The sequence below is a fragment of the Schistocerca piceifrons genome, chromosome 4 (assembly GCF_021461385.2).
Source record: "Schistocerca piceifrons isolate TAMUIC-IGC-003096 chromosome 4, iqSchPice1.1, whole genome shotgun sequence".
NCBI lineage: Eukaryota > Metazoa > Arthropoda > Insecta > Orthoptera > Acrididae > Schistocerca > Schistocerca piceifrons.
The window spans coordinates 726,242,025-726,257,939 of record NC_060141.1 but is presented as its reverse complement, the minus strand read 5'-3'; the positions used below and the strand labels follow the sequence as shown (position 1 = coordinate 726,257,939).

Below are 15,915 nucleotides of genomic sequence, written 5' to 3'. Positions count from 1 at the left end.
GTCACAGTGCAGCACCACTGAGAATGCCGTTCTCAAACAAAGGAAGATTTAGTTGGCATTCGCAAGTAGCTGAAAATCACCCTAATTACTGTCAAGTGATAGGAATCTGTGAAAGGGTGAGTCGGGAGAGCTCTCGCGAGTTGTGCACCAGAGATAACAAATGTACCTTAAGTGTTACCCTCTCCTGTAGATCCTCTCTCTTCTACAGGAAGTACAGGATCTATCACTACTCGTACACTTGACTGCCAGTGGCATGTCAGTGGTAGGGTTAGGTGCCCTGTACAGAGGAGACAGAGACTGAGGAGAACTCAGAGTGTTATACTGACCTCTCTAACCAACAAATCCGAGGTGTTTCTTTCACTGAAACCAAGACTGAGACAGGGGAGACACTTCACCCACTGGGAAACCTTCCATGTCCTACATCAAGAGGAGGCAACTGCAAGAGCTAGGGTTCTATTAATCATTGGAAATTCAAACACAGCAAGTTATGGTAGCCCTTAGGGAAATGTTCCGGGAAAATCAGGAATACAGAAATACAAGTCGCTGAGGAATGAAATAAATAGGAAGTGCAGGGAAGCTAAGACGAAATGGCTGCAGGAAAAATGTGAAGACATCGGAAAAGATATGATTGTCGGAAGGACAGACTCAGCATACAGGAAAGTCAAAACAACCTTTGGTGACATTAAAAGCAACGGTGGTAACATTAAGAGTGCAACGGGCATTCCACTGTTAAATGCAGAGGAGAGAGCAGATAGGTGGAAAGAATACATTGAAAGCCTCTATGAGGGTGAAGATTTGTCTGATGTGATAGAAGAAGAAACAGAAGTCGATTTAGAAGAGATAGGGGATCCAGTATTAGAATCGGAATTTAAAAGAGCTTTGGAGGACTTATGGTCAAATAAGGCAGAAGGGATAGATAACATTCCATCAGAATTTCTAAAATCATTGGGGGAAGTGGCAACAAAACGACTATTCACGTTGGTGTGTAGAATATATGAGTCTGGCGACATACCATCTGACTTTTGGAAAAGCATCATGCACACAATTCCGAAGACGGCAAGAGCTGACAAGTGCGAGAATTATCGCACAATCAGCTTAACAGCTCATGCATCGAAGCTGCTTACAAGAATAATATACAGAAGAATGGAAAAGAAAATTGCGAATGCAGTAGGTGACGATCAGTTTGGCTTTAGGAAAAGTAAAGGGACGAGAGAGGCAATTCTGACGTTATGGCTAATAATGGAAGCAAGGCTTAAGAAAAATCAAGACACTTTCAAAGGATTTGTCGACCTGGAAAAAGCGTTCGACAATATAAAATGGTGCAAGCTGTTCCGAGATTCTGAAAAAAGTAGGGGTAAGCTATAGGGAGAGACGGGTCATATACAATATGTACAACAACCAAGAGGGAATAATAAGAGTGGACAATCAAGAATGAAGTGCTCCTATTAAGAAGGGTGTAAGACAAGGCTGTAGCCTTTCGCCCCTACTCTTCAATCTGTACATCGAGGAAGCAATGATGGAAATAAAAGAAAGGTTCAGGAGTGGAATTAAAATACAAGGTGAAAGGATATCAATGATACGATTCGTTGATGACATTGCTATCCTGAGTGAAAGTGAAGAAGAATTAAATGATCTGCTGAACGGAATGAACAGTCTAATGAGTACACAGTATGGTTTGAGAGTAAATCGGAGAAATACGAAGGTAATGAGAAGTAGTAGAAATGACAACAGCGAGAAACTTAACATCAGGATTGATGGTCACGAAGTCAATGAAGCTAAGGAATTCTGCTACCTAGGCAGTAAAATAACCGATGACGGACGGAGCAAGGAGGACATCAAAAGCAGACTCGCTACGGCAAAAAAGCAATTTCTGGCCAAGAGAAGTCTACTAATATCAAATACCGGCCTTAATTTGAGGAAGAAATTTCTGAGGATGTACGTCTGGAGTACAGCATTGTATGGTAGTGAAACATGGACTGTGGGAAAACCGGAACAGAAGAGAATCGAAGCATTTGAGATGTGGTGCTATAGACGAATGTTGAAAATTAGGTGGACTGATAAGGTAAGGAATGAGGAGGTTCTACGCAGAATCGGAGAGGAAAGGAATATGTGGAAAACACTGATAAGGAGAAGGGACAGGATGATAGGACATCTGCTAAGACATGAGGGAATGACTTCCATGGTACTAGAGGGAGCTGTAGAGGGCAAAAACTGTAGAGGAAGACAGAGATTGGAATACGTCAAGCTCGTCAAGGACGTAGGTTGCAAGTGCTACTCTGGATCATTCCAGTAACTGGCAGAAAAGGTTGAGAAGACTAGCTTTGCACACAGAGTTACAATACAGCTTACAATATGTAGCATTATTCCCAGAACTGCCCGTGGACTGCTGGTTCTGCATTGAGTGAAAGGTTTGAGGTTTGAGTCAGAGACTTCAACTGTTCTATTACAAGCTATGTTGTGACCTCCTGGACTTTGGTCACATAGCTGAGAACTGAACTGTCCCCTAAATGGGTCAGGTATGCAACACACATCAGAGGCTACACCCAGATAGCTGAAAATGTCTACAGTGAGCACAAGGGTTTTTTTTTTATTTTTAGATTAGGTGACTCATCATTTAGTTCAGTTAACAACAGCTGAAGGGGATCCAGAACTGTCAGTGTAAGACCGAAAGAAAAGCTCCCTATGGCCAAGGGTACTAAAATCCTAATTATTAACTTAACAAGAATGTGAAATGAAGTATCAGAGTTAGAAGTGGTGCTCTAAAAATGGTGTGGAGCACTATTATACAGCATATGCAAAACTGGTGAACACCCGAAAACAGCAGCAGAGAGATATGAAACTGCATGCAAGATTGTCTGGGCAAGACTCGGTACCACGGGCGGGTAAAAGTCTAATTGGATCTTTCTATCAGCCACCAGACTCACCTCCAGATGTAACTGAAAACTTTAGAGAAAACCTAAGTTCACAAATATATAATTATCTCAGTCATACTATCATCACTGGAAAATACTCTAATCATTCGACAACTGATTCAGAAAATTAGTTTTCCAAGTGGTGGGCATGGCAAGATGTCCTGTGAACCATTAATTGCTTTCTGTAAGAACTACCAAGGACAGATTGTTTGGAAGCCTCCTCATGGTAGAAATATATTGACTCTAAGTACTTTCCTGTCTAAGCAGTTTTTCAGGTCCCATGTTGGTGACATCCTGTCGGGTCATTTTGAGATGGAGAATAGTGTCCCTCATGGTAGTGTTTTAAGTGTTACCCTCTTTGGCCCAGCCGTAAACACTATCATATGTAAGATAAGACGCCCTGTACAATGCTCCTAATTTGTGGACGATTCTGCTGTTTTCTGTTCCTCCTCCACAGTAACAACACTGATTCATCACTTCCAGCTTACTGAGCGGAGGTTAGAGGAGTGGACTGCAAAGACAGATTTTCAGTTCTCTGTGGATAAGTGTGTGTGTGTGTGTGTGTGTGTGTGTGTGTGTGTGTGTGTGTGTTTAAAGAATCAGTCATGTGTCTGGGCCACATTTTTTACTCAAAATTGACATGGTTGCCACACTAGAGAGACATGAAAGCCAGCCCTGAAGGCACTGAATAACATGAATTGCCTTAGCCACTGGTCTTTGGGCAGCAGACTTTGCGTATCTGCTCCAATTTTGTAAGGCTCTTGTGTGTTCATGGCTGGACTAAGGATGTACAGTTTGTGGATTGGTGAGGTCTTCATATTGGATGATCATTGATGCCGTCAACCATGAGGGGTTAAGCTGGTCACATGTGTTTACTGAACAAACCCCGCACCCAGTCTCTTTACCGAGGCTGTGAACCACCACCAACTATCTGGGTGGGTGGGGGGCAACGTTGGTAGCTTTGTTGTTTTCCCAGATCACATCATCAAGACTCTATTGCCTCCAGAGTTCACTGTATTTGATGCCGAATTATCCACGATCCTGAGGGTGCTGGAGCAGATGAGATGTGCCATGCCTGCTAGATTCCTCGTCTTTGCCATCTCCCTGAGTGTTCTTCAGTCTCCACTACCTTTGTATCCTGCTAAGAAAGTAATCAGGATATCCAGGATGCCCTTCTCCACTTACAAAGGCTGCAGAGGAGGTGCCTTTCTGCTGGGCCCAGAGCATGTGGGTATTGCGGAGAACGAAAGAGCGGAAGTAGCAGCCAAGGAGACATGTCGTGATCCTTGGTTAGCTTGCAGTGAGATGGCACACTGAACTCTCATATCGCTACTGAGGTACAGCACCATGTGTCGATGAGAAGATAACTGACTAGAAGTAACAGACAATAAGGTCCATTTGTAAAGCTTACAATGCAGCAGTGGTGTACCGCCTTCCAGGCAAGCAAACTCGACGATGTTCTCCCTATTCATTTTCGCATAGCCCTATGACCCAAGACTACTTACTCTGCTAAGAGGACCCTCCAATGTGCGGTGCTTGTAGCATACAGATCACTGTGCACCACATTTTATTAGATTGTCTTTTATCTTCTGACCAGAAGGCGGCAGCAGGTTTACCGATGTATCTGCCCTCTGTTTTAGGTAATGTTCACATGAACGTGGTGAAAGTTTTAAAGTGTTATGATATGTCCCACTTGTTTCCTAAAATTTTTGGGAGATATTCTTAATGTGTTCTCAGAGTGACTGGCTCACCCATGTTTTTTGTAGGAGGTCAGCCAGTCACATTTCCCTTTGTCTATCTTTTATTTTTTCTATGGTTTAACATCTATTATTATCCCAGGCATAGCACTTTTCACCCTTTCTCAGTTGTCTTCATGTGTATGAGATAGAGTGATTGCGTGGCTCAATGAGAGTAGGTGGGATTGAGATTTTGTAGACTTCTTCCTCACCGTGTGCAATGATTTTATAGACTTTACCTACATTTGTTTGTTTTAATGAGCATGAGGGCGCTGATAACCTCGCTGTTGAGTGCTAATAAACTCCAAACGCTCAAATGGATCCAACAGCAACAAACAGAGCTGACTTCTTTGAGAATCTCCATACTGAAACTGGTTATCAGTGACCATGAGGAAATTGTGGCAACAATGATTGCCAAATTACAAAGAGCAACTGACAACAGTATAAAGATTAACATTTTTTGCAAACTAGATACAGAGGAAGTAGTTTAGTATATCAATAAGGAACTTTAAAAATTAAGCTCTGTTGAGAAGCATGTAGGAAAACTGTGGTTCAGGTTTAGAAGAATAGCTGACCATGCACTAAAGAAACGGAAATTAATGCATAAAGCATTAAAATAAAACACAGGACTGAAGGTAGCGAGATGCTGAATGGAAAGCGTTTGGCTGTCAAGTCAACAATGCATGAAGCCTTATGTTACTACCGTAGCAGAATATTACTGAAGATTTTCTCGCAAGATACAAAGTAATTTTGGTCATATGTAAAGGCTATTAGTGACACCAAAGTTAGTGTCCAGACATACATGAACAAGACAGGGAATGAAATTTAGGGTAGCTTAGTTTCCTAATGTTCCTTTACAAATGAAAATCCTGGGGTACTGCCCCTAATTTAATTTTTGTATCGATGCAACACTGGAGTGATACAGATATTACTGTCAGTAATATTGAGAAACAGACAAAATTGTTAAACCTGAACAATCGTCCAACGACCAATGGAATCCCTTATCACATTCTATACTGTATTTTGTGTCTTAATCAGCCCTTGTTTTAAGTATAATCTACCACAGATCCCTCAACAAATAACTATGTCCAGTTGATGGAAGAAAGAACAGGTCATACATGTCTGCAAGAAGTGTAGCAACAGTTGTCCACTGAACTATCATCCAACATCCTTGACATCCATTTGTTGTAGAATCTTAAAACATATTCCAAGCTCAAACATATTAAGGTATCTTGAGCAGAACGACATCATCTACGTCAACCACTGCAGATTCCAAAACATCAATCATGAGAAACTTAACTCGCACCTTCCTCACACAACATCTTGAAAGCCATAGATCAAGGCAGTCAGGCAGGTGTAGTATTTCTGTATTTTCAAGAACCATTTGACTCAGTACTACATTCTTGTTTATTATGATAAGTAAGATCAAATGGGGTATCAAGCAAAATATGTGATTGAATCAAGGATTTTTTTGGTGAAGAGGAAGCAGCATGTTATCTCAGATGGAGAATTATCAACAGATGTGGAAGTAAGTTCGGGTATGCCCCAGGGGTGTGTGTTGGGCTCTTGCTGTTCATGTTATATATTATTGAACTTGCAGACTTTATTAATGGTAACTTCAAACTTTCTGCAGATGATGCAGGCATCTACAATGAAATATTGTATGAAAATAGCTGTGTAAGTATCAGTCAGATCTCAACAAGACTTCTAAGTAGAGCAAAGATTAGTAACTTAAAAATGTTCGAAAATGTAAAACTGTGCACTTCATAAAACGAAAAAAAAATAGGATCCTTTTACTACAGTACCAACTGGTAAATAATTAGAAACCGTTAACTCATACAAACACCTGGTTGGACCACTTTGCAGACATGTGAAATGAAACCATCACATAGGCTCAGTTGTGGGTAAGGCAGGTGGCAGACTTTGGTTTCATGGTAGAATATTAGGAAAATCCAATCAGTATCCAAAAGAGATTGATTACAAATCACTTGGGCAACCCATCCTAGAATATTGCTTAAGTATTTGGGAACTGTATCACATAGGGTTAGTGGTAGCTGTACCACATAGGGCTAATGGGATACTAAATTTATGTATAAAAATATAGTACTAATTGTCACAGGTTTCATTGACCCATGGGCGTCTGTCACAGAGATGCAAAGAAACTGAACTGGCAAACACTTGAAGATAGATGGAAACTATCCTGAGAAAGCCTACTTACAACAGCCTCTTACATATTGCTCCCTTAAGGATTGTGAGGACAAGATTAGATTAATTACTGCACACACAGAGGCATTTATACAGTTATTCTTCCTGTGCCCCATATGTAAATGGTAAATGGAATGGGTGGAAGCCATAATAATTGACACAATAGGATGTATTGTCTGCCGTATATTTCACAGTGGTTTGCAGAGTATATATATAGACGTAGCCTGCTTCTGTAAAGAAAACATGGCATCCTGAATGTTCTGGACGAGATTCTCTGTTGGGTACATTCTCTTGACGCTCTGCAGGGCATTCGAGGAGTCATTTCAATTCACTTACTTGGGAACTATTAGAACTGAATATCGATGCTGAATTCTGATAGATGAGTCTTTATGAGGTTGCTGTACAAACAATGGAGCAGTCAAATACATTGATTTTCTTGTGTGTAAAGTACTGTGTCATTTAAGTGTTCATTTAAAATGCAAAGGAATGTATGTTGATAGATAAAATCTGACATATTCAACCAACTGCAAACAAGTAATTCAAAATGTATCTGGGGTATCTCAATCAGTTAAGGTAACTGTTTACTCCAACACTCTAAGAGAACCTTGATATCTACTATATTGTTCTGAACCAGAAGCTATTTTGCCTGAGTGACTGGTTCGTGAATAGTTGCTCTGCTGGAGATTGCGCAATAATGATGGACACTGGAGATGTTTTGACCAACATAACTTTAATGGCATGTTGCATAATTAAGGGTTGAAGTAAAGTGGTGACTCACTAGCTCTAACACAGGGGCCATGGGTAGGGCTTGTTCTGTAACACTCTTTGGTCAGATCGGATGCCTATGTTGTGCACTGCATCTTCAAGTATGAAATTTAGACTGAACCATAGTCGGAACGGTACTAGATGCATGCTTTTCAACTGTTGAGGACAGACATTTCCATCAGGGACCACATTTTCTTCACAGGCCATTTTATTAAAGCATTTGCATTGAGATAAGTCATCTTCAGTGTAACCTAGTGTGTTATACAAAGCTGCATATGGGATGAGCTGCCGACAATGGTGCCTTGCTAATTAGCAGACAAGCATGGAATCCGAACTGTTGTAGTGAGAGATGGCCAGCATTAGAAAATACAGTACGCTGGGAGAAGCACATGCCAGACATAACTGAGCAACCGCTGCAGCCTCTGAACGGAAACTTAAATGAATATAAATACGTTTAAAGCTGTGCGTAGAAAAAGTATTAAAGATGCAGTGAAAATTTGAATGTTAATAGAAAGCTGTCACATTGATACAAAAATATCCAGAACAGTTTTACAGCAACAAACATTGCAACCCATCACCCACAAACATACATCAACGTGTATAAAAACAAAGTTCAAAGTAGCAGTAATGGTACTGATCTTGGAGACAACTGAGTAATGACTCAGTGCTAAATCAGTACAGACATCCATATTGTTGCGTATAGTACTGTATTTACCCAACTATAAGATGAGGGCTTTTTTCCCCCAAATTTGTCATTTGAAAAATAGTATCTTCTTACATTCGCAGGTAAAGCTTTGCTTGCTGAGGTCAACATATTTACACCTTGTAATAGCTTAATCCATGAGTCACCTTACATTTGCAGATGAAGCATTGGTAGTTGAGGTCACGTGTGGATTTAATTCGACTGTTTTAGAAGGGTGGAATGAGATGCAGTGGAGCACCAGTATGGTCAAAAGTGGGGAGGGTAGTGATGAATGGGTAGCAAATTTCACTGTGCTCCCAACCATGGGAATGCATCATATGTACCTTTCTTCTTGTGAACATTTACCACATTTAAACGGAAGTTTGCCTGAATCAAAATATAGTCAGAACTGAACTGGCTTGACAAATGGACAAACACTCAGAAATTTTATACATTTACACAGGACACAAATTGTAACATAGATACAATAGTGCACATACAAGAGCAGCTACCACTTTTCAGCACTGTTTATCTTCAAGGTTGGCAACAGATGATGAAGTGAACTGTTGGCACTATTTCTGCCAATTCAGCAATAAGGACCCAAGAGGATAACATACTGTTGTTATTCTGTTTGCTTGATGATGTACGAAAAGTAAATTATAGCGACCGATAATGATGCAAATCACAGCTGTGACTCTGTCAAGAAATGTTGATCTACGAGTTTGAAGTCACAACTGATTCACACAGACAGTACAAAACTAATTTTAAGTTACTGGTTACTCATGATGTAGAGGCAACTAACTACTGTGCCATAGGAAATAAATTTGATGCCACAGAAGCGAATGTTTTCATGCTAAATTTTATGGGGACGAAATAGAGGAAGGTTTCAAGAATTGGAGCAGCAGGTTGTTTACAATGTGCTAGAGAAACTCAATTAAGGCTTCTAACCATTTGAGAAATTATTCGAATAAAGCTGCTGGATATAAAAGAGGAATTTTCCAACAGCATGTGTCACGGAATTCAAAGCAAGAACAAGATGGCGTATGACAATGATGATGATGATGATGCAGCTTACCTTAGGATGCAGAACAACACTACCTCAGCAGTTTCCTGTTGTTTTTGGTGACTATTTGCATATCAGTGTCATATACTCTGTCTAAGAAAACTCCATGTCTAAGAAAACTCCACGACTGTTTACAAAAGAGTTAACTTTATTATATGAAAACACAGTTTGTAAATTTGATTAGTCACAAAGTCATCTCGTTGTCTGGTAGATAGGGTAACTGAGATGAGCATTTTTAAACAATTAGGTATATAATGTCTCTTTAGGCAAGGACTTGTTGATAACAGAGCACAAAGAATTAGTGTTGCATAAATAAATATATGTGAACATCTGATAATGGTTGTTCAGACACTTCAACTTTGGGCGATTACTTTGCAAACAGAAAAATTGCCCACTGGTACACACAGTAGAACATTTTAGGATTGAATTGATACACCTCCGGACATGCTTTACTCACCTATGTGATAAGTAACACAATTTTAAGTTGTCTAAAACTTATCAGCCTTATGATAGACAAAAATAACTATGAATAGAGACATATCAAGCAAACTTCTAAACATACTGAATGCAAAACAGTAAATCTAGCCAAGTTCCACAACAAAATATTGTCACGAAAATAACAGTTGTTTACTCTCATATGAAACTGTAAAACTATGCATCTGTGCTTTTATGTCAATATTTAAAAAATGTGAGAATTTTATGAAGATAATGTTTACGGGCAAATTCAACTAGCAATACAATTACAATCTAACATCAACCATCCATGCCTTACACAGATTTGCCTGTCAACTGAATAAATGAATTGAGAGTAGGAGATGAGCAGGGGCTGACATGATAGCACACTCAGTGCCAATTTTACATGCATAGCATTTAACACACGTGCCAACTGCATGCCTTATGTGTGAAGACCTAAGAAGTAAAAACACACAATTTAATGCTTACCATCTGGTTCTGAATGCAACTTGTTTCAAATACTTCCATTTTATAAACTTCTATGAAAGTTCATTACACTGTTCTGCAGTCTCCTAACTGCTTACACCTACAAAGAAATGTCATCCATCTCAAAGCTTTATAATGTCGACAGAAAGAAGCCTATTTAATCTTTTTTTTGTATTAAAAGAATACTACAACTACAACAAGAAAAAACAACACCTGCTTTACTATGCCTTGTGCACGATGCTTTCTGGATGTTTTACAACTGTACACAACTTCTGCAAATTGTCATAACAAAATAAATTCTGGCAAATGGTTACACCACAAATAACCTCAACACAATACACTTCAAATTGACATCATGACCTGAATGACTTTTTCACTATCTTGTAAAACTGTGGTTTTGTTGTTAAGATTTCAGAGTAGGTATTCACTCATTATTATTTTTGCCGGTCTACTGCTTGTTTTATTTTTTTGTATAGCAGCCATTTTTTAACTTCAAAGAACGAAAGAAACATATAAAGTGACAGGCAGTTGATTCTTTCCCAATGAGCTTTGCATATTTCTTCTCAGAAATTACATTTGATAAATGCAGATATTACACTGGGAAACTTGCTTTCTGTTATGTAGCCAAACACAATGAGGTACCTAAACAGGTTAACAGAACTTTTTCTCATTAGGCCAAAGACATAAAAGAAGAATCCGGTTATGTTGTCTTAAAAACATGACACATTGTTACATGGGACAATTTAATTAAAAGAAGAGCTGAAGTCATCTCATAAAATACAAACAAAAAATTTTTCTCATTAAAAGACTAAAGCAACTGTGATACATAATCATGAGCAATTGAATTACAAACAGCAGCTGTGCTGAAGAGAGAAAATTCTTGTCCCCACTGTGAATGCAATGGCTCAGCATGTCACATGACAGGGATACATGAGCACAACAGTTTTGTGCAACCTGCGCAAGATGTGTGATACCAGTCTATCCGACTGCAGCCAGGTCACAGGTGCTCATGGACACACTCTGTTTTTTCTGTACCACTGTGTTGAGGGTGTAAAGTATTTCAATTAGGGGTAAACCACCATCTCCTGAGCCACTGGTATGGGCCACAGTGAGTTGATCACAAGAAGTCACCGCTGCTGTCAGTAACAGTGGATGTTTACTATGGATAGATGGGCCAGTTCAAAAATGGACAACATAACTGGTGTGCAGCCATACAACTATATGAAATAAAATATCACTGCTCACACTCCTGCATCTCCATTTAAAGCACATTGCCCAGCACTGGAATGGCACCAATGGATGCTCAACGCATAGAAAACGTAGTCTGGGCTGACAGTGATATTGTACTTGTTACAGGATATTAACAACGGCAGGGTTTCAGTACATTGAAGTAATGCACTACATGAGCTCGCAGGGCAACATTCAGGCAAATCTTGAATATATTATTGTGTGCAGGATGATTGCAAGAGATGACTTGAGCCCTGGATTTGCCATTGTCTGTCACCAGCAAAAAGGATGTTACAAGATAACTGTCCAATTGGATGCATACAGTATCCCACAAGTAAGCTGTTGCTTTCAGCAAGAGCATGCACCATTCTGTCAAGCCCAAACTATGTCAGAATTGTTTGAGGGCCACTTGGCATACACAAGGATCCTCAAGACATCTGACCTCAATCATATTGAGCGCATATGAGATGCCATACAGCAAGATGTTAACTGCCTCAGCGCAAATTCCAAAAAATCTCTGTTGGTTGTGACAGCAAGTGGGGTGTACGTGGATCAGAATGCTACCTGACACTGTCAGGGGTCCAAGCAGTCTGTGTCAGGACCCACTGACACTGTCATCAGGGTTAAAGGGGTGCTACAACTCATCTTGGCAGGTTTCTCTAACTTAATTACATACGAGTGCAGAGTACATTTCTTTAGTCCTCTCAGTTAATTTTAAGGTGATTTGCAAGAAAGATACAGAATATTTCAGGAGGAATAGTAAATATTTAGGAGATGTATTACAGATTAAAACATTATACACGAGTTGTATTCAATTTTTTTGGACAATTCTACTGTATCACTTAAGCATGTCACACATATTTACAAACGCTAGGTAAGCTGTCACAGAAATTTTTGTAACAGAAATGTTGTTGTTTACAGAGAAAATGGCACACGATTTCCTAACAACACAATGTCAGATTCAAGAGTGTTTATTTGGGTTTTCACTACATACTGAAGAGAAATAAGATTTTATGAGGATAATGCGTCTACATAGTTCACAAGACAAATGAAACAGATGCACAAACACAACAAAAAAACAGCCATAACACAACATTTTAGACGACTTAGTCATTTAAAGTACATGACATTTGTTTGAGAGTACCAGTGTATGGTTTCAAAATCACTTTGGAGAAATCCATAAGAGAAGCCTACAAAATATTGCAAAATACATAATGTGAAGGTACTGATTCACAGTAACCACACTTCAGTGTTAACTCATTTTGAAAACAGTGTTTCAACTTCAAAACAGGTTGTACCGCATACTTAAAACAACTACCATGAACAGAATCACAACAAAGCAGTCTCCATTGTAAGGTAAAATTGCCTAGTAACAACGTCAGCCTCTACACTCCGCAAGCCACCATATGACGTGTGGTACGGATACTCTCTGCACAACCGTTACTTCCCCTTTTCTATTCCACTCATGAATGGAGCGTGGGAAAAAAGGTTATTTGTAAACCCCCATATTAACTCACTTCTCTAACCTTTTCAGTCTTTTTGCAAAACATATGTAGGTAGAAGTAACATACTCCCTGACTCTTCCAAGAACATACATTCTTGGAATTTTAACAGTAAACTGTACTGTGATGCACCACGCCTCTCTTGTAGAGTCTGCCACCAGAGCTAGATGAGCATCTCTATGATGCTTCTGCACTTACTAAACAAACCTGTGACAAAATGCACTGCTCTTTTTTGAATGTTCTCTACTTTTCTATCAATTCTATCTAGTATGGGCCTCATATTGACAAGCAACATTCAAGTATCAATTGAACGCATGTTCTGCAACTTACCACCTTCATTGATGGCCTATATTCCATAAGCATACTTCCAACGTATATCAGTCTGCTACCTGTTTTTCTTGTAATTAGCTTTATGCAGTCATTCCACTATAAAAGCTTTATGCAGTCATTCCACTATAAACTACTGTGCAGCACACTCTCAGATATCTAATGGATGTGACTGCTTCCAGTGATCGTTCGGCAACTGTGGAATCATACAATAACAGGTCTTCCACCATTTATGCACAATACATTAAATTTATTTACACCAAGGGTAAAGATCCTCTACAGATCATCCAGCTGTCTGCTATAATTTTCTAGCATTGTGACTTCTTTGTATACAACAGCATCTGCCATGAACAGCCTCCTGGAGCTCCCGACATTATCCACTTGGTCATTCATATATGAACTGCAAACTATTGGAAGGAAACATGTCCAAAACTTTCAAAATTCATTTATTCCATCACTGATATCCAAGTGGGTATTGCATCATTTACTGCAGTGCGGAACTTGTGCACAGTCAATAACAGGTATAATTCACTGCTTACTGCACAAGAGAAGGTAGAGAAAACAGGAACAATGTTAAACTGTTATTATTGTGACAAACCTCATACTGGATTCTTTGCAGAAGAAAGACAAATTTAGTGTTGTTCTCATGAAAACAAAAGACTTCACAGATTACAATACTTGGTGGGAAAAATTAACAACTGCCCTAGTAATTATTCTTATGGAAAAGGTGTTCGAAAGAAGCAAATGATTTCTTTTAACTCATCAAAGCATCATGAATATAGTTTCAGCAAAGATACACCACAGATAGATCAATGTGAGATAAACATCAATGAGCATGGAAGCTTATAGCTTTTACATAAAGAATACTCAGATGAATTTAGAAGTTCTGAAGGAACTGCCTACAAAGCCAAGCTACCCACAAATATCTTAAAAATGGATCATATTTAAAAAAGTTTAATTTACATTCCAGAAGAAAATATGCAATTTTGGAATGAAATTTTGATATATCCACCAAAAAAGAGAGACGAAACTGAAGAGAATGTTTAAGTCCATGAACTTGTGTTGATGGATTAATGTTTAAAATGTATTTAGTTTGAGGAAAATATGTAAAATAAATCTGTACCTTCAAAATACAAGACTTTTAATTTTTATTCCATATGATTTACTGCAAATAGGGGACATAACCAGTTGGAAAAGAAGTGTTTGTAAGCTACTGGTAACACAAAATTGGATAAAATCTACACAATAAAAAGCATAATACACCCATATATTTTAGAAAAATGAAGAATAATTTTGATTATAGGATTTTATTTGCAGGGCTGCTCACTTTTTATATATCTTTTAATTTACCAACCCAATATCGAGCACATGCTCATCATCAATGGTCTTATATTTTACTTTTAAGCCTCTGTGGAAGCCTTTTGCAGATATTCTATTAATTTCATATGGTTTCTAGCATACTCTCATTTATACTAACACGAGAATATGCTGTAAAGTTAACAGAATATCTGCAAGAACTTCTATGGAGGCTTGGCCGTGAAATATGAGACTGTTGCTGATGAGCATATGCTAGATACTGGTCTGGTAAATTAAAAAGTATAAGAAGCAAGTTGGTTGGTTGGTTGGTTTTGGGGAAGGAGACCAGACAGCGTGGTCATCGGTCTCATCGGATTAGGGAAGGATGTCGGCCGTGCCCTTTCAGAGGAACCATCCCGGCATTTGCCTGGAGCGATTTAGGGAAATCACGGAAAACCTAAATCAGGATGGCCGGACGTAGGATTGAACCGTCGCCCTCCCGAATGCGAGTCCAGTGTCTAACCACTGCGCCACCCCGCTCGGTAAGAAGCAAGTATCCTTGTCTTTATATACAAATAAAAGTGGTGGATATCAAATACATGGAGGCTGCTTGACAGCTTCAATACAAAACATAGAATAATTTTGTTTTAGAGTTTTTGTATGAAGCAGTTTTTTGCCTCTCTTTAAAAATTCGTAAAAGTAAACTTGTTACATTCTGCAGTAAGCAGTTTACATATTATGAAATGCACAATATATAATTTACTCTAGTTTTATGCAAATCACTCATGTAAAGTATCCTAGTTTTTAGCCCCTTACACATGGTGACTTGAGGGCAGGACACTGTGCAATGCTGCTTTGGGGAAAATTAGAATCAAGTTGGTATGGAGGTAAAAGAAGACAAACTGAAACAACTGTTGTAAAGGCTGAAAGAAATACACTGAACTAATTGTTGGACTCTCAAGTTAAAATTTATGACTACTAAAATATTAATTCAAATTCTGCAATGACGCAATTTTAACCGTGGAATATTTGAATCTCTTAAAGTGTATGCCTGGAAGCACCACTCAACATGTTGAACGGGCTATTCCAGCAACACTGAGGGAACAGTATGCAACCCAAATGTAGACTCTGCTGCATGCTGGGAAAAAATGATGCTAGTTGTCTGGGCAAACTTGGATCATTCCAGTGGCTGACAGAGAAAGTTGAGAAGACCAACCTGGTGCACCGGGTTTCAATGAAGCTCACAATTTGCAGCATTGTC

The 15,915-nt window shown here is 39.0% G+C and overlaps 1 protein-coding gene across 6 annotated transcripts in view; it reads right to left on the bottom strand.

The window, feature by feature from the left end:
• LOC124794640 (mesoderm induction early response protein 1) overlaps positions 1-15,915 on the bottom strand; it is a 189,579-nt gene that overhangs the window by 112,197 nt on the left and 61,467 nt on the right. For 4 of the 6 annotated variants that reach the window (XM_047258152.1, XM_047258154.1, XM_047258155.1 and 1 more), the window contains one exon: positions 10,306-10,402. The exons of the other annotated variants lie outside the window; for them this stretch is intronic. In XM_047258152.1, the coding sequence (XP_047114108.1) occupies positions 10,306-10,344 (39 nt within the window). In that variant the 5' untranslated portion in view covers positions 10,345-10,402. Of the gene's footprint in view, positions 1-10,305; positions 10,403-15,915 lie in introns of those variants that run through there. 6 annotated transcript variants of the gene reach the window in all.